Consider the following 19,118-nt stretch of genomic DNA (forward strand, 5'->3'; position numbering starts at 1 on the left):
GGAGGTTGAGAGGGCACAGAGTGGAGATTTTTAAGCAAACAAATCCCATCTTGGCTGGACATAGCTAACTAGTTGAAATAGCTACTTCATGAACTGCTGAATTCCTCTAGATAGTTAAATGATGCTAGTATATATTAAAGGAACACCCTGATGGAGTCTCTCTGCATGATCAGAGGAGAAAAACAAAAAAAAAAAAAAAAAAAAAAAAAAAACCCTCCATGCCTCAAGTCCTTGATTATAGCTAGCTAGTTGATGTAACAGCTGGACGCCCTGGCACCTGTCGGCCGATTCGGCGCCTGGGCCGCCATCCTTGCGCAATCCCTATTTGGTGCCCGTTCTGAGAGGTTACAACGAATAAGAAATAATCCATGGATAAGGTAAACTTGGCTGCCCAATCAACTGTCCACGTCCGCGCTGTTTCTCCCCAGAGCTTGGCCACAAAATCCAGTAGTTCAATGTTCCTAGAAATTGAGAAAAGCCGTGTTGATTCTTCAACTTATGACAACTACCCTTGCCTCTCTGCCTTTTCTTCTTCCAACTTCTTCACCTTCATCGTCGTCCTCGTCCTCGTCCTCTCCCACGACTCGACTCCAGACTCAAAACTCAAATACACCTCGTACCTCGATCCTAGTTCGAACCCATGATCCAAAATCTTCAGACAGGCACAAGCAAGATTGCCATCAGCTGACAAAACCCCTTCCAGAGGACCAGAGCGTCCTGGTTGGGTGGTCATGGAGCAATCTGAAACGAGTTCGTCGCCTCTTCTCTCCCCCTCTTTTCAATGTCTCATCACACAAAATGAGCGGTTATCCAATTCCCCGGTTATCGCTCTGTGCAGGCTTGCCACCGCCTCCGCGCGGTCAGATCTTCCACAACTAACGATCCAACCTCCCACTATCTGTGGTGGCTGCTAGCTACCTACTCCTGCGCCGCCTCTGTTGTGTCACTTTGCATGGGTCCTATATCTAAAATGAAATAAGGAATCCCTCTCTATCAGGACACGTGCATAGAAATATTGTCAACTTCTGGATATGTTCCTAGCTATCCTCTTTTCATTCTCTGTGGGTTAATAACCCTTGGGAGACGTTTCAATATATACATCAATGTAGCAATGTCCAAGTTTCAGAAAGCGCACATTGGAAGGCGAGAATCAAAATATGGAATACTATATCACATTATCCATACTTCCATGTATCACATATCGATCTGTCTCAACATATCGACATATCAAGTAAAATGGGATCATTGTCTAATCAATCTTCAGGACACCTACATATGAAAGACCCCAGCTCTTCAGGAATGCCATTGGTCGCACTTTAATTTGGATATTCTGCTTTTCATTGATAGCGTGACATATTCACCCTCTCGTCATTCATTAGAGAAGACTCCATGCAGCTGCCATTGTTTCTCCCTCCACTGTGCCCACTAACTAACGGAAGGTATGCAGATGAATTTTGAGCTAGAATTCTTTGATGGGTTCCCTTATGGAGCACAAGTTCCAGACAGACCTAGTCGAGGAACTAATCACCATCCAGTTTTCAGATCAAATCAACTTATTTGATGTGTGAGAGAGACGTCCAGCCTGCCATGGAATGCACGGCCATTAACAGCAGGAAAATGCCATCCCTCTCAGGTTCTTGTCCACTGACAACTATCTGAGATGTCTAAGAAGCAATACCGTTCAGCTAATTTGCCCAATGGCCAGCCGAATACTCCCTGCTAATGGAAGCAATTAACCATCATCCCCTGAAGAGTTTCAAGGTCAATTTGTGTTCAGTCAGAGCCAGACACAGCAAATCTTAGAGGAAGTATGGAGGAAGTGTTAATGTAGTTGCAAGGCTCACCCTGAAACTGAGTATAATTAACAACTGGTTTCGAAATTCATGGTTGAAATATCACAGATGCCGTTCATGGCAGTACAGATTGCCCCTTTTACGCAACTATCAGAATACTCTCCTGGTTTGGTAGAATTAAACTACATGCGCAAATATGATTAACTGCTTCATTCTCCCCGCTGTACCCACATGGTTGATATTAAATCTATCTGGTTGGCTGTTAATAGTATCACTTCCATTTTCACCAATTTGCTTCATACCATTTGATTGAGAAGGCGACTTGTGAAAAGTGAGAGAAGGACATGAGTTGTTGGAAGACCTGGGCGTGTTTTCAGTTAGGAAAAAATGGTTGATTAGAAACTATTTTGTTAAGTAACTAACTCGTAGTTAGTTTTCCCATCCTGAGCCAACTAGTTAACTACGCCACACCCTAAGCCATTTTAGTTACTAGCATCAGACCGGCCTGCCTTTCCCATATTCAAAAATAAAACACCCACACATGTTCAAAACTTCATTTAACAAGATGACGTCTGTGTCTCGATGGGAAAATCTGCTACTCCGCCCGGCATTAGCGGGTGCGATAGATAAACCGCAGCCACTCACAACCATTCCCGTTTTCCTGTACGGCACTGCGTGGAAAAGGGAAAGGACGGAAGATTTGGTATACCAGGCGCTCTCCGCAGGGTTCAAGGGTGTTGACACGGCCGCGCAGCCAAAGCATTATCGGGAAGATCTAGTTGGTGCGGGGGTGCGGAGGGCGTTGGCGGAAAAGAAAGTGAAGAGGGAAGATATCTATGTGGGTCGATTTCATACCTCCCACCAACCTCCCGACTTTCCCCTTCTCAATTCATCATGAGCCAGGAGCCGTTAACAACATGGGCATGCTCACTTCAGATACAAACCAAATACACACCTATTGGAGGCCAAGACCCCAGCTCTGTGCCCTACGATCCCTCATCTTCGATAGCAGATCAGGTGCATTCTTCCGTCAAGTCGTCGCTGGCCAATCTACGTCCGCTGGATGATACAATTTCTGAACAGGATGCCTACCTTGATGCTCTGGTTTTGCACAGCCCGTTACCAACCACTGAGCAGACGCTAGAAGCCTGGGTAACACTAGAAGAATACGTACCTTATAAGATTCGGAACCTGGGGATATCGAACTGCGAACTCTCCGACCTAAAAGCCTTGTGCAGTACGACAAAGGTGAAACCAGCCATAGTCCAGAACCGATTCTTCCCGGGATCACAATTTGACATACCATTGCGCCAGTTCTGCCGGGAAAACTCGATCGTCTACCAGTCATTCTGGACGCTAACTGCAAACCCGACACTGGTATGGTCTACTGAAGTTGGCATTCTGAGCCAGCAGGCCTGCATCAGTCCACAGGCTGCGGTATATTGTCTAGTGCTTGGGTTGGGGAATACTGTTGTGCTCAACGGGACAAAGAATGAAGGTCGTATGCAGTCCGATCTGGCTGCTCCAAAGGCTGTGGAGGAGTTTGCGGCGAAATTCCCTGAGCAGTGGGATAAGATATTGAGAGGGTTTAAGAAGAATATTGGAGAGACGGCTGCAATGTGAGGGTTTGACCTCTAGTCACCAGTCACCAGTCACCAGCAATCAGTTCTTCTGCCATACGCCGTCCTTTTGGATACAAATTTGTTTGAAATTTGTCGCGAAAACGCAGCAATCCAACCTCTTCCTAGAACTAGGTGGAAGGTGCTTGGTTGAGAAATAGTCTTTCTTTTATGGATCTCCATTGTTCTGTGTGGGTGGGGCAGGATTGGAGTCCGCTTTGGATGCATGAAATCCCATCAAACTCGTATGTGACATAAAGTCTAGCTAGTCCGTCCTCCTTCGAATATATGTCGCGGCGCTAACAAATGGTAGATAACAGCTTAACCCCGGCGAGAGTTTAAAAAAATGAAAACAGTGACTTTTCTGTTGACAGACACAGTTTTACGATTTCCCTTAACCCTTTATACATTCTTGAATAATGATTTTTGGATGAATGTATCACTCCCTATGAGTGATTGTGAAACTAAACTGAATGTGGGAAAATTTCTGCTTGCCAAATATTCAGACATTGATTGATGTTTCTTTCTGGGCGGATTCAAAAAGAGAGGATTGTGGTGCGCTCTCATGCTAAAAGAACAAGAGAATCACTTGAAGACACAAGTAACTAATTATGTGTGTCGATCAAACTCTTTCTTCAGTTCAGTTGGAATGGAGGATACACTTTTTCTTTATTGGTTTAAGTGAGGGTTAACAACTTTAGTGTATAATTAAGACAGGGAGCCAGACATATTTCGCTATGACATGCTTCTATTCTTCTGGGTATTACAATATCTAGACACGGTCTCCCCAAATTGCCTGCCTCCTCTCCTCAATATAGACTATACCTTGGTATGGATATATAATAGATGCCATTCCCCTTGTCCTTCCTCCACCCTAACCCTCTCCAGCCCTCATAGAGAGCACACCAACAACCTAGCAGCCTACCACCAAACACTACGTAGAAGGTTGGTTCTTCCTTGTGGTCAACCGGAACCCGGAGTAAGTTTCCCCGTTAGGTATCCAGTCTTGGCGTGTTTGCTCTGTTTATCCTCATCCGGGCCACACAGAGTTCGATATCGCCCAAACAGGAAGGAGGCAGACGGGTGCACAAATTTGACAGTCATAAGTTGGTTAAGTTGTTCGCCCAAAGAAGCAACAGCGCCCCCAGAGATTATCTTCAACGATATCTTTTAACGATCTTCAGCCTCCACCCTCGCTCTCAACCTTAACCTCATCTTCAACCTTAATCTTCTCCCTTCTCTTTTCTCCCTTCGATATCTACTCCCCGTGTCCACTTAGGCGCTATCTGATGTAACATAATCCCTTCATACCTGTTCTCCTTCCTCCTCGTCCGCAATTCAGAACTGGGCTAGTGACTTCATAATCAAGATATCCCCGCTACCCATTTCCCCCCCCCCCCCCCCCCTCTCTACTCACCACTCGCCAGAACCTGCCAAGACGATTGATTTCCTCCCGGCGTTTTAACTGATTGAATTGCGGTCGCCTTGCTCATATCGAACTGCAGCCTGTGGAGCATTCGTCCTATTGCCAGACAGTTACCCGGAAACTGTACCCGAATCACCAAAACTCCTCAATCCCGTTCGTCCATTGTTGATCCTCAAGAGATCTCTCCACCTTCCCGCGGATATATTTCCGATATCACAGTACTCCTTGTGAACCTCGTATTCAAGTATTTCCCATTGGTCCTAGTCGTAATCCATTGATACTTCTCCTCCCTTCCGTAAAACCCGGCTGCCTTCAGAGAATCACAAGTCTTTCCTTTTTTATGTTGGCCATGACGTCGCCTGGTGTCTCTCGTAAGAGACCCGCACCCGGCACATCTCCCATCATCCGCCAGCAGATAGCCCCAGCTGCAGACACTCAACTTTCCAATGATCAATTCCTGCAATGGGGTCTGTCTGTCCCCGCTCATCCAGACTCCTCTGCTCCCCTCGACGGCTCGCCGCAATATCCCATAGCGCCGCATCCCGTCGACGTCGACTCCATGCAACATTCGAATCAACTCACGCGGAGGACCGGTCACCAACTCATCAGCAGAACCCGATTACAGGATCAAAACATGACCCCACTGATTGACCAGGGTAGATTAATATCGGACGACAGGGGTGACCCCACATTGGCGGAAACAGAGGCTGAGCTGGAGCAACGAGCGCTTATGGCAAAGAAGGACGCCCAAGCGAAGAGAAAACAGATCCCACCGTTTGTGCAAAAATTGAGCAGGTATGATTTCCCTCATTTGACCTGTTGATTTTCATACATACCGAGATATATATTTCCGTACGTGTTTGAGTGAACTCAACACAAATCAACTCGTCCAATGTCCTAATATCTAATGATACCTCCCCTTAAAATAGTTTTCTTGATGAGTCAAAGAACACCGATTTGATACGATGGTCTGATGACGGAAATTCATTCATCGTCTTGGACGAAGACGAATTTGCCAAAACTTTAATTCCAGAGCTTTTCAAGCATAACAACTATGCCTCGTTTGTCCGACAACTGAATATGTATGGTTTCCATAAGAAAGTTGGCCTATCCGATAACTCGATGCGGGCTAGCGAACGCAAGAATAAGAGTCCCAGCGAATATTCAAATCCTTACTTCAAACGCGGTCATCCAGACCTTCTCTGGCTCATTCAGAAACCCAAGAACGTAACCGGACAAGGCCGAGGAGCCGCCAAAGGTGGATCACGTACAAAGACAGAAGTTGACGGAGAGGATGGAGAAAATGAGGATTTTGGAGACGAAGGAGGCGGCACCCCGCATGAAAGATCAAAATTCCGTGGCCAACTCTCTATCGGAGCTGCAGAGGGAACGCTGGGAGGTGATCAGCTGGCGAATGTGTACCGCGAACTTCAGAACATTCGTCAACAGCAGCAAATAATTTCTTCAACTATTAGCAAATTGCGGCGAGAGCATGAACAGCTCTATGGACAAGCAGCGACCTTCCAGGAGCAACATACTCGTCACGAAAATTCTATCAATGCCATCCTCACATTCCTAGCCACGGTATACAACCGAAGCTTACAAGGCCACGAAGGGGTTCAGGGGATTGTCAATTCGTTTGCTGGAGCCATACCCCAAGATAATAGTCAGGGGAATATTGTCAACATGGACAATTATATCGGAAATATCAATTCAGATCATTCTGCTCAGCGTCCTTTCAAGAAACAACCTTTGCTGCTGAAGGCTCCTCCTGTTATTGGTCCAGACGGACAGCCAATACAGCCAAACAAGTTGAGCCTATCTCCTGCGGGCAGCCACTATGATTTGTCCCAAGATCATAGACGGCTATCTGATCAAACTAGTGTAACATCCACGAATATTGAAGAGCTCTATGAGAGCCCGCATAACTCTGTTTCCCAGCCACAAGTCTCACACCAACAACAGCAACATGCAGTGCAAAACCAACGGAGACGGTCGCCTCAAACTGTAGAGGACCAATCTACTTCCAACCTCCCCCAGAAAGACATCATGTCCGTTATACAGAATTCCAATGCGAGGGATAATCTACCTGCCAATCTTTCTGATTTCCCAAGAATTCTCTCCTCGTTTGAGACGTCGGATGGTAATTCTCCTCTTACGGCGTCCCAGCGAGCCGATATGCTACGCCTCATTGCGAACCAGAACCATGTGTCGGATCCGACCAGCTCGGCTTCAAACAGTGCTCTAATCTCCCCAACCCCGCCTCCCATGCCCGCTAGCTACCCCACCCGCCTTGCCAATACGCGAGCGGAGATCGACAATCTTGTAAAAATGCAAGCTGAACAAGACCGCTCCGTCCAGAACCTCACAAACCTACTACAACCCTTAAGCCCCACCGGGTCAATCCCCGGGCTTGGCCCTAACAACCTGACCACTAGCGTCCCACCTCCTCTGGATCTGGACCAAATTTTCAATAGCGGGGACTACTTTTCAGACTTTGCAGATATGGAGAAGGGTGGGGGGGATATTTCTGGATTCAATCATGATCTTCAAACCGGACCGGGAAAAGAACTTGACTTTAAAAGCGACAGCAGCAATCACAACGGCAACAGCACAGTAGCAAATGATATCCACGCCAGTGATCTCTTTGATTTCGATGGTCTCCCTTCCACTACGACTAGCGATCCATTTCGTTCTTTGAATGCTCCAGTTGACGCACACTCAGTTCCCGGTTATTTTGAGGGACATACAGGGTTAAACAGCGACAGCAGCAATCTTGAAAATACAGGGCCAGATGATAGATTAAGCTCTATCACTTTCGGAAGTGGAAGAAGAGAATCAGACGGGGCTCGCATCACAGAGGCGTTTTCGAGTAGTGAATGTCCTAGCCCAGCAACCACAAGTGTTGATGAGAATTTACAAGGGATTGATGATGGGAATTGTGCTAGTGCTGGGGCAAACCCTTCGAACAAGAGGCGCAGAAGAAACAGGTAGACGTGTTGCAATATTGACGGTGTGAGCCGCAGATGTATTATCTACGAGAAATCATATTGACTTGCTTCTTTTGACCTTTTGCATGTGATGGCTTTCTTTTTATTTACTCTTTCTTTTTTAGACTTATCGTTTTTCTTTTCCCTTCCCGGACTTTGGGGAGGCTATGTGTTGGCTGAAAGTGTACCAGCGGCTTGCTTTCGCGATCATGTTCTTTACTTAAGCTCTGAACGAAAGCAAGAGCATCTTCTGTATCATACTGGTTTGGGGTAAGAGATCGTGTGAAGCTGGGTTTTTAGGAGATCAGCTAATTGGCATTTCATGGACTCTGTTCATGTACTGACAGAAAGTTTTCCTTGTCTGTCTGTGTATATTTACCTTCTCGATCTCAATCCATACATCTATCTACAACTACGGTTCTTGGACTATCTGTCTTCTGCTATTGCGACTTTTTCTTACTTCGTTTTTGCGGTTCGTTTTCGTATCTTGAACCCCTAAACCACTCAGCCCCCTTATTCTGTGTGGCTTTCATTCACCCGACTCCTTACGCGATCTTTTCTTGCAATTAACACCCATCGCAACTTTACAACAGCAATCCGTTACCACCCCGACCACCTCATCACCTTACACCGTGCAAGCCAGCCTGACACTCCACCGTGGCACTTGGCCTTTCGCCCATTCACTCGTCTCGCTCATGTTGTTGAGGTTGCACTCTCGCTTAGTGTTAGGGGTATAAATTCTCCATTTCACCCTTTTCTCCCTACGTCTCTCTTACATCCTTCTCACACACTTCACCAAGTTTGGATAGAATATCTTGGATACTCCTTTCTCTGCCCATTCCTAAGTCATCTCCTTTGGATTCCTTCTTCTTCTTCTTCTTCTTCTTCTTCTTCTCTATTTAACCCCATTTTGGTTTGCCACCTTGCTGGTATATCTCGTCTTGCCTTTATATTAGCCGACCCCTTTTCACCTCCTACAACAAAAACCTTTCGTGTCAACAACGCAGCAACTACAGAAACAGGCATACAGCCAACAAAGATACCTCTTCTAGGTATCGTTTCTTTTTCACCCCTACTTCCCGCCGTTTTTCTCTTCTTGGGTGCCAGGCAACATTTCTCGTTTTATCCTCTATTTTTCCTTTCTCCCAAATACCACCGCCCGCCACTTATATCTTGGAACTTCATCGTTTCGATCTTCTATATTCCCCAGCCACCTGTCCCCAATAACGTGTTTCCGGCTGACGCGGATGCTCGTTATTTAGGGTTCAGTCAATTAGTTTTCCTTTTGCACCACCCTTATCCTTTCCACCCTTTCTCTGAATATATATACATAGTTATATGTATATATATTGCAGATGCTTTCCCCTATCGCACATACCAAATTTATACACTCCATCTTCCAAAAGGGAAAAAAACAAAAACAAAAAAAAAAAAAAAAAAAAAAAAAAAAAAAACTATCCTCCTGCGTAACCGCGGTCAGGATCAACCCAAATAGCAGAATGATGACGTCGCAGAAAACGGCTACCTGTTGATATCTAAGATACCCGGGGGTACACCTGTCCTGGCAATACTTCCTGCCACTACAAAGGTTATGGGCAGTTGCAGCTAGATGAACCGTCTGAGGCTATATCCCCTTGTTCCCCGTTTTCCTCGAGACAAAACAGACGCACAGAATTCACTTTACCTACTGTTCGTGCAGCTTGTCTCCCTCAGCCAGCCAGACACGAAATGTCTCTTCCTCCCTTCCCTTCCCTTATCCTTTGGTCGGGAGAGTACATAGGGTATGCTTCTCAAGCACACGTGCATCGGCTTTTACCTTTATACTGCATTGCCAGTGCCCAAATACACTCTCTCACTTCATCCTCTTCTTCCGTTGAAGTCCGGAAGTCTGAGTGTATGTTCTTATGATGACACCATCAACCCCAGCAGAACTCGTAAGATTCGAATTCGTTACACCGAGTTTCGATCTCTCGATGCATTGGACTGGTTAGCTGCACTGAGGAATAGGCTTTTCAGTCTTCTCAACGGAGTAATTGCTTTCGGCCTTGGTTTCTTCCTGCAATTTTTCAGAACCATTCTTCTCAGTTCTCCAGCATCCTACCCAGACATCCGCGGCAATTTTGGATTTACTTTTATCCATATGTTGGAACCGAATAAGTTAATAAAAAGCCCATTGACTCCAAAATAATAATAATAATAATAATAAAAGAACAAAACACCCTCGATCGTGCGCTGAATCAATGTTTTTATTTAATGTAATTTTATGCAATAAATTATCTATCGTTTTATTTCGTAGATGGTCTCCTAACCCATCTGTTTCTGTCTAACTATCACACATCGTTGCGTCAAATCAATTCCCACCTAGATGAGCTATATGGAGCATCATTAATATACTCACTTGCGTCCAACGCCCATATTCCCCACAGCCAGTCCCACTCGTTCAATTTAAAATTGGAAACAAAAATCTTAGAAAGATATTCACTCCTCAACACCAGCTCCTTCCACTCTATCCACTATAAACTTAAAAACTTGCTCCTTATGCGCATTAAGCATTTCATTGAGCCCCCGGTTAGGTGAGCGGATCAGACGGCCATGCCGTTTCGAGAACTTGCGACTGTTTTCCGGCCCGGACCAGACACTGTGCAGGTGCGAGACGAAGACCATGGAGTTCTATATATGTGTGAAATAAGTGGGTGGTTAGTAAGGTTGACACAAGAAGCACCCGAGAAGTGGAAGGTCTAGGCGTAGATATAAAAGGTAAATGCAGACATACATCTTTATACCATTTCGACAACCAGGTGGTGGTGTTGCTCGAGACAGCGCGGACGGGGTTTTCAGCCACGAATGAGATGACACCATTAACGCGTTCGTGAACTCGTTCTGATTACGGTGAAGAGCTGCTGTTAGTACCTTTACGCTTCGTAGGGCCCAGGGGTTTGTCCGACCCTGCCCTCTGGATGTAAGCGCATACCTGTATTCACTAAGAGGTTTGTTAGACCATAATATGCATCACCTACCCCAAGGAAAAAGATGCTTGTTGCGTCGTTGGGTCTGTTTGATTGATTATAGATGTCAATTTCCGTAAGAAGAGAGGCGCAATGAGAGGAGGGGGAAATAAATACGCACTCGATATAATTCTCCCAAAGATACGTAGCAAGTTGGTCACTCATCTGCATTCGTGTGGGGGTCTCATCTTGGTACGTGTTCGATTTCTATTGGGTCACAAAAACAAAATGGAGTCAGAAAATGCCGTTTATTGAACACGTTCCAAAAAAAAAAAGGGGGGTAATTTTCTGCTCACCTTAGATGAAGTAATGTGTTTGGGAATGTTGACATCAATGACGCCAAAATTGTTCTGAATGGCCCATGAGACATAGTCCTTGATGACATCAGCCTTTCGTTCATGTTAGCCATTCCCATGACGTGGGGTAAGATGTTGTTTAGTTAAAGGACGTACAAGCCAGCAGTTATGTGGTTCCAATATGTTGGTGACAGGGTGTGGAATGCCCATGAGTTCAGGGCTGAAGGAATATAGGAAGATGCATGTTAGTTTGGATGGGACTTATATGGAAAGCTTATGGAATAATAATAAACGATTGACGCACGGGTCGTGAAAGATCACTAGAAGTGGATTTTCTTTGTCGTAATTTTGGCTACAATAATAAGTCTCTCGTTAGTTGGAGGACGAAATGGTGACTTTTACAGACGTAAACGTTATAGTTACCTCGCGAGCACTTGATTCTCAAATGATTTCGAGATTGTGTCTCGATATATGTAAAGATTTGTGAGCTTGCAATCGTCGTAAAGCTGTTTCGCTTGGTATTGCCGTATGATATCTGCAGGAACGATAAGCACAAGTTTCCTCTGAGCCAAGTTAGAAGCCAAAAATTGCCTTACCATGCATCCTATTGCCCTGGAATATCTCCGGAGGGCCTGTACAACAGCGGATGTAAGTAGCAGCTTCATATGGGAAATATAGTTGCCTCGGTAAATACCTTTCGGATAAATGCTTTTCCAATACGCTGACTGAATCATTGCGACTCTTTTTACGGTGTGCACTGCAGGTCTCGATGCAGATGCCGAATAAAGACGGTCGGGCGGTTCACCCATCAACGTCCTCGTTACAGCAAGCGCAGACTTGGATATTGATCTAAAATTATACCCTCCCTGAAGTACGGATGGTTAACTAGGCGTCATTGGTATTTTTCAGCTATTCAAGGATAGAACCTACCTCTAGGCAAACTGCCACTTTACCACCAGCCAAATTCATAAGCATACGGGTCATATGGGCATAGCAAGGAGGGGTTACAAAGCATCCTCCTAATTCGTCACCGGCAGCCGCATCGAAACCAGCAGATACTAGCATTATAGATTAGTGGATAAGAATACAAACGCCTGTCGGGGAGATAAAACGCACTGATAACTAGATCTGGATCGAATTCATAGGCTATGGGCATTATCACTTCCTGGAAGGCATACATGTAATCGCCATCACCCATCCCTTGTGTTGGCCAGGGAATATTGATATTCCTGGAAGATGTGAGCTAACGGAGACAAGAGCAGTGAAGCGTTGATTACCAGAATGGGGCAACTTACTTTCCTAATCCGTTCCCTTCACCACAGTGGTCCCAGTTACCTTCGTCACCACCGGGATAAAAGGAGCCATCCCTATACACATGAAGAGAGATATAAAGGATGTTCGGATCATCATAGAAAGCTTTTTGAATGCCGTTTCCTGCATATATGTGAGATGGAGAAGACGGTAAAACTCTCGAAGTACGGATTACTAATTACCATGATGTACGTCCCTGTTATCAAACGTCAGTCTGCATAAAACTCCCACCACTTTTGCTTTGAGCCAACATGAAACAGATTGATACCAGAACAAGACAAACATAACATACCAATCCAGAATCAATATCTTCCGACACTTTTCTCCGAACTCTCTCTGGCATACCCTGGCCGCAACGCAAACATTATTAAACAAACAAAAACCCATGGTTTTGTTATGTTCAGCGTGATGGCCCGGCGGCCTGATTACCGCAATGGCATTCTTCACCTGGCGATCCACGACGGCCTTACACGTCTCAATGGCACCACCACACGAGAGTATGGCAGATGTGAATGTGAGGGAATTGAAATAGATCGAATCCCGCGTGTGTTCAAGCGCGATCAAATCATCCTCGGACATATCTGTAAAAATTTCAAACATAGTTAGGGTTAGCCATTCGTTTTCAACGGTAACATATTTATACACTCATTTTTATTTCATGTGGCAAGAAAAGCAATATATATTACTATTATTAATAAAAAAAAAATGTAAAAATTTAAAAAACAAACACGCAGGAATGAAAATAGCAATAGTAACCCCACCTTTCGTGCTTTTAACAAAAGCATAATGTTCCGGATCATGCACCAACGCTATCTCTTCCTCAGTAGCATCTCTTGCCAATATTCGGTGTAGCGGCAGGGAGACGAGCGGTTTTGAAGACTCGGGATCCTCAACCAGCCCTGCCTTGCAAAGCTCCTTGTAAATGTAATAAATTCGCCGTGGATCTTCCGGATGGACGTCCAAAGTCGGCTTGACTTCGCAGTGATAACGCATGCGAATATCATAGCATAGACCTGTGGGAAGAGACGCAAGGGGCAAACCCTTGTTCTCTTCGGCCATGTCATTGGGCCAATCGGAATCTTCTTCGACCAGGCTGTCCTCGTCTGTGTTAGACTTGGATTCCTCTGGTGATATCCTTTCCGGGGTGGAAACTGTAGCATGGTCCTGTGGGGAATCGGCGTCTTTGGAAAGATTTATAGAAATAGGGAGCTTCTCTCGGAATGACTGGATTAATGATGGTGTTTCATCGGGAACTGCGGCTGTTGTTATACCATTTAATTCCAGAGGACTGGGAGGTTTCTCCGGAGTAGTACTCGAAGGACGACCGGGGCCAATGGGAATCATGGTAGGCGGAGCCATGCCGGCCATGACGACATCCTCATCTTCTTCCATGGTTGACATATGAAAAGTAAAGCTTTCCGAATCCTGATTCCGGCGTTAAATGGTATGGCAGGATAGCAGAAGCAGGGCTCAGCAGAGCATAATTCAAATCTCGATTTGAAGCCCGCGGAATTAAACCATCAAAACACCGCAGATGATACTGACGAACAGAAGGGATATCAATACAAGAGAGAAAACGAAACCCGCTAATGACGACCCCAAAGAATAAAACAGCAATTAACAAAGGGGCAATAAAAATTAAAAAGACAAAAAATTTAAAAAATTTAAAATAATAATAAAAAAAAAAAAAAAAAAAAAAAACCCTTTCCCTCCTGAGGTTGATGCTGTGTCAGATCCTAAACACAGGGCAATAGGCCTCAAACAAATCAGAAAGAATAATTAGCAAATACAAAGATATCTTTTCAAAGAAAAGGACAAGGAAGGAATTGTGTCAAGCGTTACAAATCAGGGATATAAATCAATCACGTCTGCAGAGGCGCGGGTGGGATATACACCTGAGAACGAGGTAAATAATAACTACCTAAAAGTAAGTTACTCTGAGGGAGATGAGATGTTGATGAATGCAATGCAAGGGGGCAACCGACTCCTCCGCGTTTTTCCAATTGAAGATGAACGGCCTTTTTCCTCAAAGGCCAATTCTCAGCTGGTTGAATGAGTTGGCGGTTGAGAATATTGAGAGACTTGGGGGGTTTGTTGTCTGTAAATCGGTTGTTCGCTGCCTGTGGCTGAGTTGCGAACCCACAAAAGGCGGAGAGGGAAAGTCGAAGTGCTTCGGTGCTGGGAAAATATTGTTCCGCGAAGGGACCACGTGACATGATGATTGGCGAGTTGAAAGGAACTGGCTGGTTGGAAGGTACCCTAACGGTTTAGTTAATGATGGTAAGTTAAATATAACTTACCTAACTACGGAGTAACTAGTTAACTAACTAGTTAACTATAACTAACTAACTAGTTAGAGGGAATTATAACTAGCTAGATATGATGATATCGGTTCGGGGCATGTACGGAATGGCTAATAAAAGAAAGAAGAATTTTAATCATCTGATAAATGGAACTTAGAGGGGCTCTTTAGTCGAAGTCCCTGGTAACTTTCCACTCCTACGCCCGGATATGAACAAGATCCGTGTTCATTCGCCCGATTATTATCTCGGCATCTAAAACTATATAAACTACTTCGGGAGCTGTAACTAGTTTAGTTAAATCTACGCCAATGGCAATGCAACTTTGTTTTGGGGCACCAATGTATTCTAAACACCAAGAGCAGATAAGGTCAGATCAGATAAAGGGAATCTTCGGGAACTTTTCTCCATACACTGGCACATTTTTAGCTATTATCCCTGAGATCATCCCTTATCCAGTTCTACCTCCTCATTCCTTGTTATCTCCCGCGCTTTTATTTTTTAACCACTACTAGTAATTGTTATGCTGATACCAACAAGTAAGCAATCGAAAATAAGAAAAATGAAGCGCTCTTTTTCCCATTTCACACGACCACCTTTTCTCTTTCTACTGCACAGACTTCCAGATGGAGAAGCGGATCTGAGGAAAGGGACGAATATTTTGATTCTTTTTAAATTTGTTTTTGGGGGAGGGGGTGAACTGTGAGGCAGGCGATTACATAATTTATATAAGAGGCGCGGGCAGATATTAAGGAGAATGCAAAGAGTTCAAATGTTGATCTGTGTCTGAGTCTGTTTTGAGAGTGATTGATCCATTATCGTTCCTGATCAAAAGGATGGCTTAGAGAACGCATCTCTCCCCGCTGCTCGCTGCTGATTGCTATTTGCCAGCGTCGACCTTGGCGATGTAGGCTGGAATAGGAAAGGAGTTAGATTTCCCTTGATAATCCTTTTGAAAGAGGTAGTTTGGAGTAGAATTTTTTTTTAAAAAAAAAAAAATAAATAAATAAAAAGAAAAGAAAAGAAAAGAAAAAGAAAAATCTTACCGATAAGGTCAAGAACACGGCGGGAGTAGCCCCATTCGTTGTCATACCACGAGATAAGCTTGACGAAACGGTCATTCAGGGCAATGCCGGCAGAGGCATCGAAGATGGAGGAGCGAGGGTCACCGTTCAAGTCGGTGGAGACGAGAGCATCCTCGGAATAGCCGAGAATGCCTGGAAGATAGATTAGCTAGGTATACTCACACACAATTTACCGCGAAGAGATTACATTGTTGTGACTACATACCCTTAAGCTCGCCTTCGGAGGCAGCTTTGACGGCGGCCTTGATTTGGTCGTATGTAACGGGCTTCTCAGTGCGGCAGGTGAGATCAACAACGGACACGTTGGCAGTGGGCACCCGCATGGCCATGCCAGTGAGCTTGCCGTTGAGAGCTGGGATGACCTTTCCTACAGCCTTGGCGGCGCCAGTGCTGCTGGGGATGATGTTCTGAGCCGCAGTGCGGCCACCACGCCAGTCCTTGTGGGAAGGGCCATCGACGGTCTTCTGGGTGGCGGTATAGGAGTGGATGGTGGTCATGAGTCCCTCAGCAATACCGAAGTTGTCGTGGATGACCTTGGCGAGTGGAGCGAGGCAGTTGGTGGTGCAAGAGGCGTTGGAGAGGACGGAGATGTCGGGCCGGTAACTCTTCTCGTTGACACCCATGACGAACATGGGGGCATCAGCGGATGGGGCGGAGATGATGACCTTTTTGGCGCCACCAGACAAATGGGCCTTGGCCTTTTCAGTGGTGGTGAAGACGCCAGTGGACTCGACGACATAGTCGACGCCGTGCTTGCCCCAGGGGATGTTGGTGGGGTCCCTTTCCTGATAGAAGTGGATGGTCTTATTGTTGACGGTCAGGTTGTTACCGCCGCTGTGCTCGATATCGCCTTTGAATTGGCCATGTGTGGAGTCATACTTGAGCATATACGCCTATGGTTGATTTAATTTGAATCAGTTTCTAGTCAGAGAGGTTGTGGCCATTTCTACTTTATCAATTGCCTGAAGAATTAGGCGTCACGTACAGCATAATTGGTTTCAATAAAGGGGTCGTTCACGGCAACGATCTCGACATCATCGTGCTCAACACTTACGGATATCATCAGCGAAAACAGAAACAACGTATTCTAGCAAAACCACGAATTGATAGAACTCACGCATTTCGGAAGACCTTGAATATACAGTTAGCAAACCAGGAAGATTGATCGAAACTGGGTTGAGTTGAGGTGGGAGGTTAACACATACGATGCGACCGATGCGACCGAAGCCGTTGATTCCAACCTTAGAGATAGGAGAATTAGATTTCAACTTCAGCACCGCAGGTAGACAGGTGTGCAGAAATAGCACCATATACATACCTTGACGACCATGATAGCTGTTGCTTGTTTGGTTATATGGTTGGTTGTTGTTTATTTTGGGGTTGGATTGGCTAAAAACAGATGCGGGGGGCAGAAAATGTCAGTCAGCGAAGCTGCTGGAAGAAACGACTAGCGGAGGTTTAGGGAGGTTAGGGTTAGCTAGCCCAGGCAATGAGACGGATGCCCTGGGAGCAGCTCAAGAAGTAGCAAGTAGCAACGGGTCAACAAGAGGAGAACAGGGATGGACTCACAAATACGAAAGGTGACAATGGTAAGAAGGTTGCTGAGAGATTTAGGAGAGAGGTTTTGAAGTGGAAAAGAAGAGAGAAGAAAATCAAAAGCGAAGCGGGGGGGAGGGGAAGGGGTTGGGAGGTTGGGAGGTGGGGAAGGGAAAGAAAACAAGGTGGGATGGGCCCGAGTTTAATTATATATTTATTACTCTACGGGACTTACTGGCAAATTGCTGCTTAAGAACTGTCGAAGGGAGGCAAAGAGCAACCCGGGGGTTGGACTTCGTCATAGGGAGGGGCTGTGCTTGACGCAATGACTCGGGAAGCAATTGGGTGGGTGTAACTAAAACATGCATGCCATAACATGTATATAACTTATAATACTATCCTGGTGTCTATTCCTCTATTCTGTCTCTATATGTAATGTCTCATAGTACGGATGGGTCTATATCTTTTTACAATACATACGGTATCTCAGTTAAATAATATAGTTGTCATATATTTCAAACTTCTTCCCCTCACCAAACAGTGTCCATGTTCTTCTATCCCATTCCAGGGATTCCACAGTATCCTCTCCCACCAGCCCCCAGCCAATAAGAAGTGACAGAGCAGGAGATCAACTGGAAGGTTCTGTCTGTCCTTTTGGCCCAGTCTCCCCGATCTTGCCGAGCCGCCCGGCTTTGTCCCAATCTCCCCTCTACGACGGACTTTGGCTTGCCTTGAAGTTCCCGCACAACACCCGCCTTGTAGTATTTATTGGACTTTGGTGTTATGTATGTCCCGAAGATGAATAGCAGTGGATATTTTAGTATATTCTCGGTGAGCTATGAGCTAGAATTAGGAGTGGGCTGGAGGATATGAGGGGGAAAAGAAATAGTTAGCTAACAACGGGAGTCTCTAAACTAATTAATTGACTGGTTAATTAGAAGTTAGTTATAATCTAGCATTTCCTTTGCAATTATCTATCGAGAATTACTCGTGTTTACCGATCGGCCCTCGTTGCTCGTCAGTTACCGCATATCGTGGCTACAACAGCAGACCCAGTCTGCTGTTTGTTGTTGTTGTTGTTGTTGTTGTTGTTGTTGTTGTTGTTGTTGTTGTTGTTGTTGTTGTTGTTGTTGTTATTGTTACCTTGAACAGACAGCATTTTCGCCGAATTACCCTGTTTGGAAGGTTTGTGGTTGTTAAGTGGGAACCCGCGGCTAGTTGCCCTAATCACGTGCCCCGCCATCTAGATTTCGGCTCCTCGTAGTTAGCCCAGTTAGATCAAACCCATTGGATGACTGACTTACGTAATCCCCCACGAGAAAGGTCCCAAAGGTTCCCACTGTTCCCACGGTTGGGCCTTCCCAACCTAAGTCAAACGTTCCTCCCAGTCCGGATAAAGTTCACTGGACTCGCAGAAACCATTTCTCCGTCTCCTTCCACTTTAATCTTCTCACCGAACATCTGAAAGAAGGGATTGATTGAGGCTGCAAGGATAGGCAAGGCGGTGTGATGTGGCTGTTGATTCTCCACGAGAGCATTGGATCGATCCAGTTTCTTGTAATTAGATATCTTGCCCCAACCCTGCTGAGCAACCTTCTGGGGGGGGAAATATATATAAAATAAATAAAATAAAATAAAAATAAAAAAACTGGAAAATTCGACGGCGGGTCCAAGTTGCAGTCCGGAATGTTCTGTTTCAGTCTCACATCTTTATTCCTATTGGACAGAACGGAATGAAATATCGGGGTAATAATTTC

General features: G+C 45.3%; 6 protein-coding genes across 6 annotated transcripts; 3 read left to right on the forward strand and 3 right to left on the reverse strand.

Annotated features, from left to right (window-relative positions):
• Positions 1-368: 368 nt before the first annotated feature.
• On the forward strand, positions 369-644 carry PADG_11420 (uncharacterized protein; the record flags this gene model as incomplete). The annotated part of the gene is made up of 1 exon (XM_010760590.1): positions 369-644. The coding sequence occupies one exon, from the start codon at positions 369-371 to the stop codon at positions 642-644; it is 276 nt and encodes a 91-aa protein (XP_010758892.1).
• Positions 645-2,358: 1,714 nt separating this feature from the next.
• Positions 2,359-3,416, forward strand: PADG_02407 (uncharacterized protein; the record flags this gene model as incomplete). Its single annotated transcript, XM_010760141.1, has 2 exons — positions 2,359-2,631; positions 2,730-3,416. The coding sequence occupies 2 exons, from the start codon at positions 2,359-2,361 to the stop codon at positions 3,414-3,416; spliced, it is 960 nt and encodes a 319-aa protein (XP_010758443.1).
• A 1,771-nt stretch (positions 3,417-5,187) lies between these two features.
• On the forward strand, positions 5,188-7,832 carry PADG_02408 (uncharacterized protein; the record flags this gene model as incomplete). The annotated part of the gene is made up of 2 exons (XM_010759672.1): positions 5,188-5,633; positions 5,768-7,832. The coding sequence occupies 2 exons, from the start codon at positions 5,188-5,190 to the stop codon at positions 7,830-7,832; spliced, it is 2,511 nt and encodes an 836-aa protein (XP_010757974.1).
• A 2,474-nt stretch (positions 7,833-10,306) lies between these two features.
• Positions 10,307-13,832, reverse strand: PADG_02410 (histone deacetylase HDA1; the record flags this gene model as incomplete). The annotated part of the gene is made up of 16 exons (XM_010759673.1): positions 10,307-10,498; positions 10,602-10,708; positions 10,800-10,879; positions 10,955-11,040; positions 11,130-11,222; positions 11,286-11,349; positions 11,434-11,481; positions 11,553-11,664; positions 11,726-11,761; positions 11,824-11,995; positions 12,060-12,187; positions 12,246-12,358; positions 12,425-12,563; positions 12,623-12,636; positions 12,733-13,021; positions 13,202-13,832. The coding sequence occupies 16 exons, from the start codon at positions 13,830-13,832 to the stop codon at positions 10,307-10,309; spliced, it is 2,304 nt and encodes a 767-aa protein (XP_010757975.1).
• A 1,788-nt stretch (positions 13,833-15,620) lies between these two features.
• On the reverse strand, positions 15,621-17,155 carry PADG_02411 (glyceraldehyde-3-phosphate dehydrogenase; the record flags this gene model as incomplete). The annotated part of the gene is made up of 7 exons (XM_010760142.1): positions 15,621-15,652; positions 15,787-15,957; positions 16,031-16,718; positions 16,811-16,874; positions 16,943-16,956; positions 17,031-17,066; positions 17,144-17,155. 7 exons carry the CDS (start codon positions 17,153-17,155, stop codon positions 15,621-15,623), a joined length of 1,017 nt encoding a protein of 338 aa, XP_010758444.1.
• Positions 17,156-18,379: 1,224 nt separating this feature from the next.
• PADG_02412 (uncharacterized protein) lies at positions 18,380-18,822 on the reverse strand (the record flags this gene model as incomplete). The annotated part of the gene is made up of 2 exons (XM_010759674.1): positions 18,380-18,535; positions 18,739-18,822. 2 exons carry the CDS (start codon positions 18,820-18,822, stop codon positions 18,380-18,382), a joined length of 240 nt encoding a protein of 79 aa, XP_010757976.1.
• Between the last annotated feature and the right edge of the window lie 296 nt (positions 18,823-19,118).

Source organism: Paracoccidioides brasiliensis (assembly GCF_000150735.1).
Source record: "Paracoccidioides brasiliensis Pb18 unplaced genomic scaffold supercont2.3, whole genome shotgun sequence".
Taxonomy (NCBI): domain Eukaryota; kingdom Fungi; phylum Ascomycota; class Eurotiomycetes; order Onygenales; family Ajellomycetaceae; genus Paracoccidioides; species Paracoccidioides brasiliensis.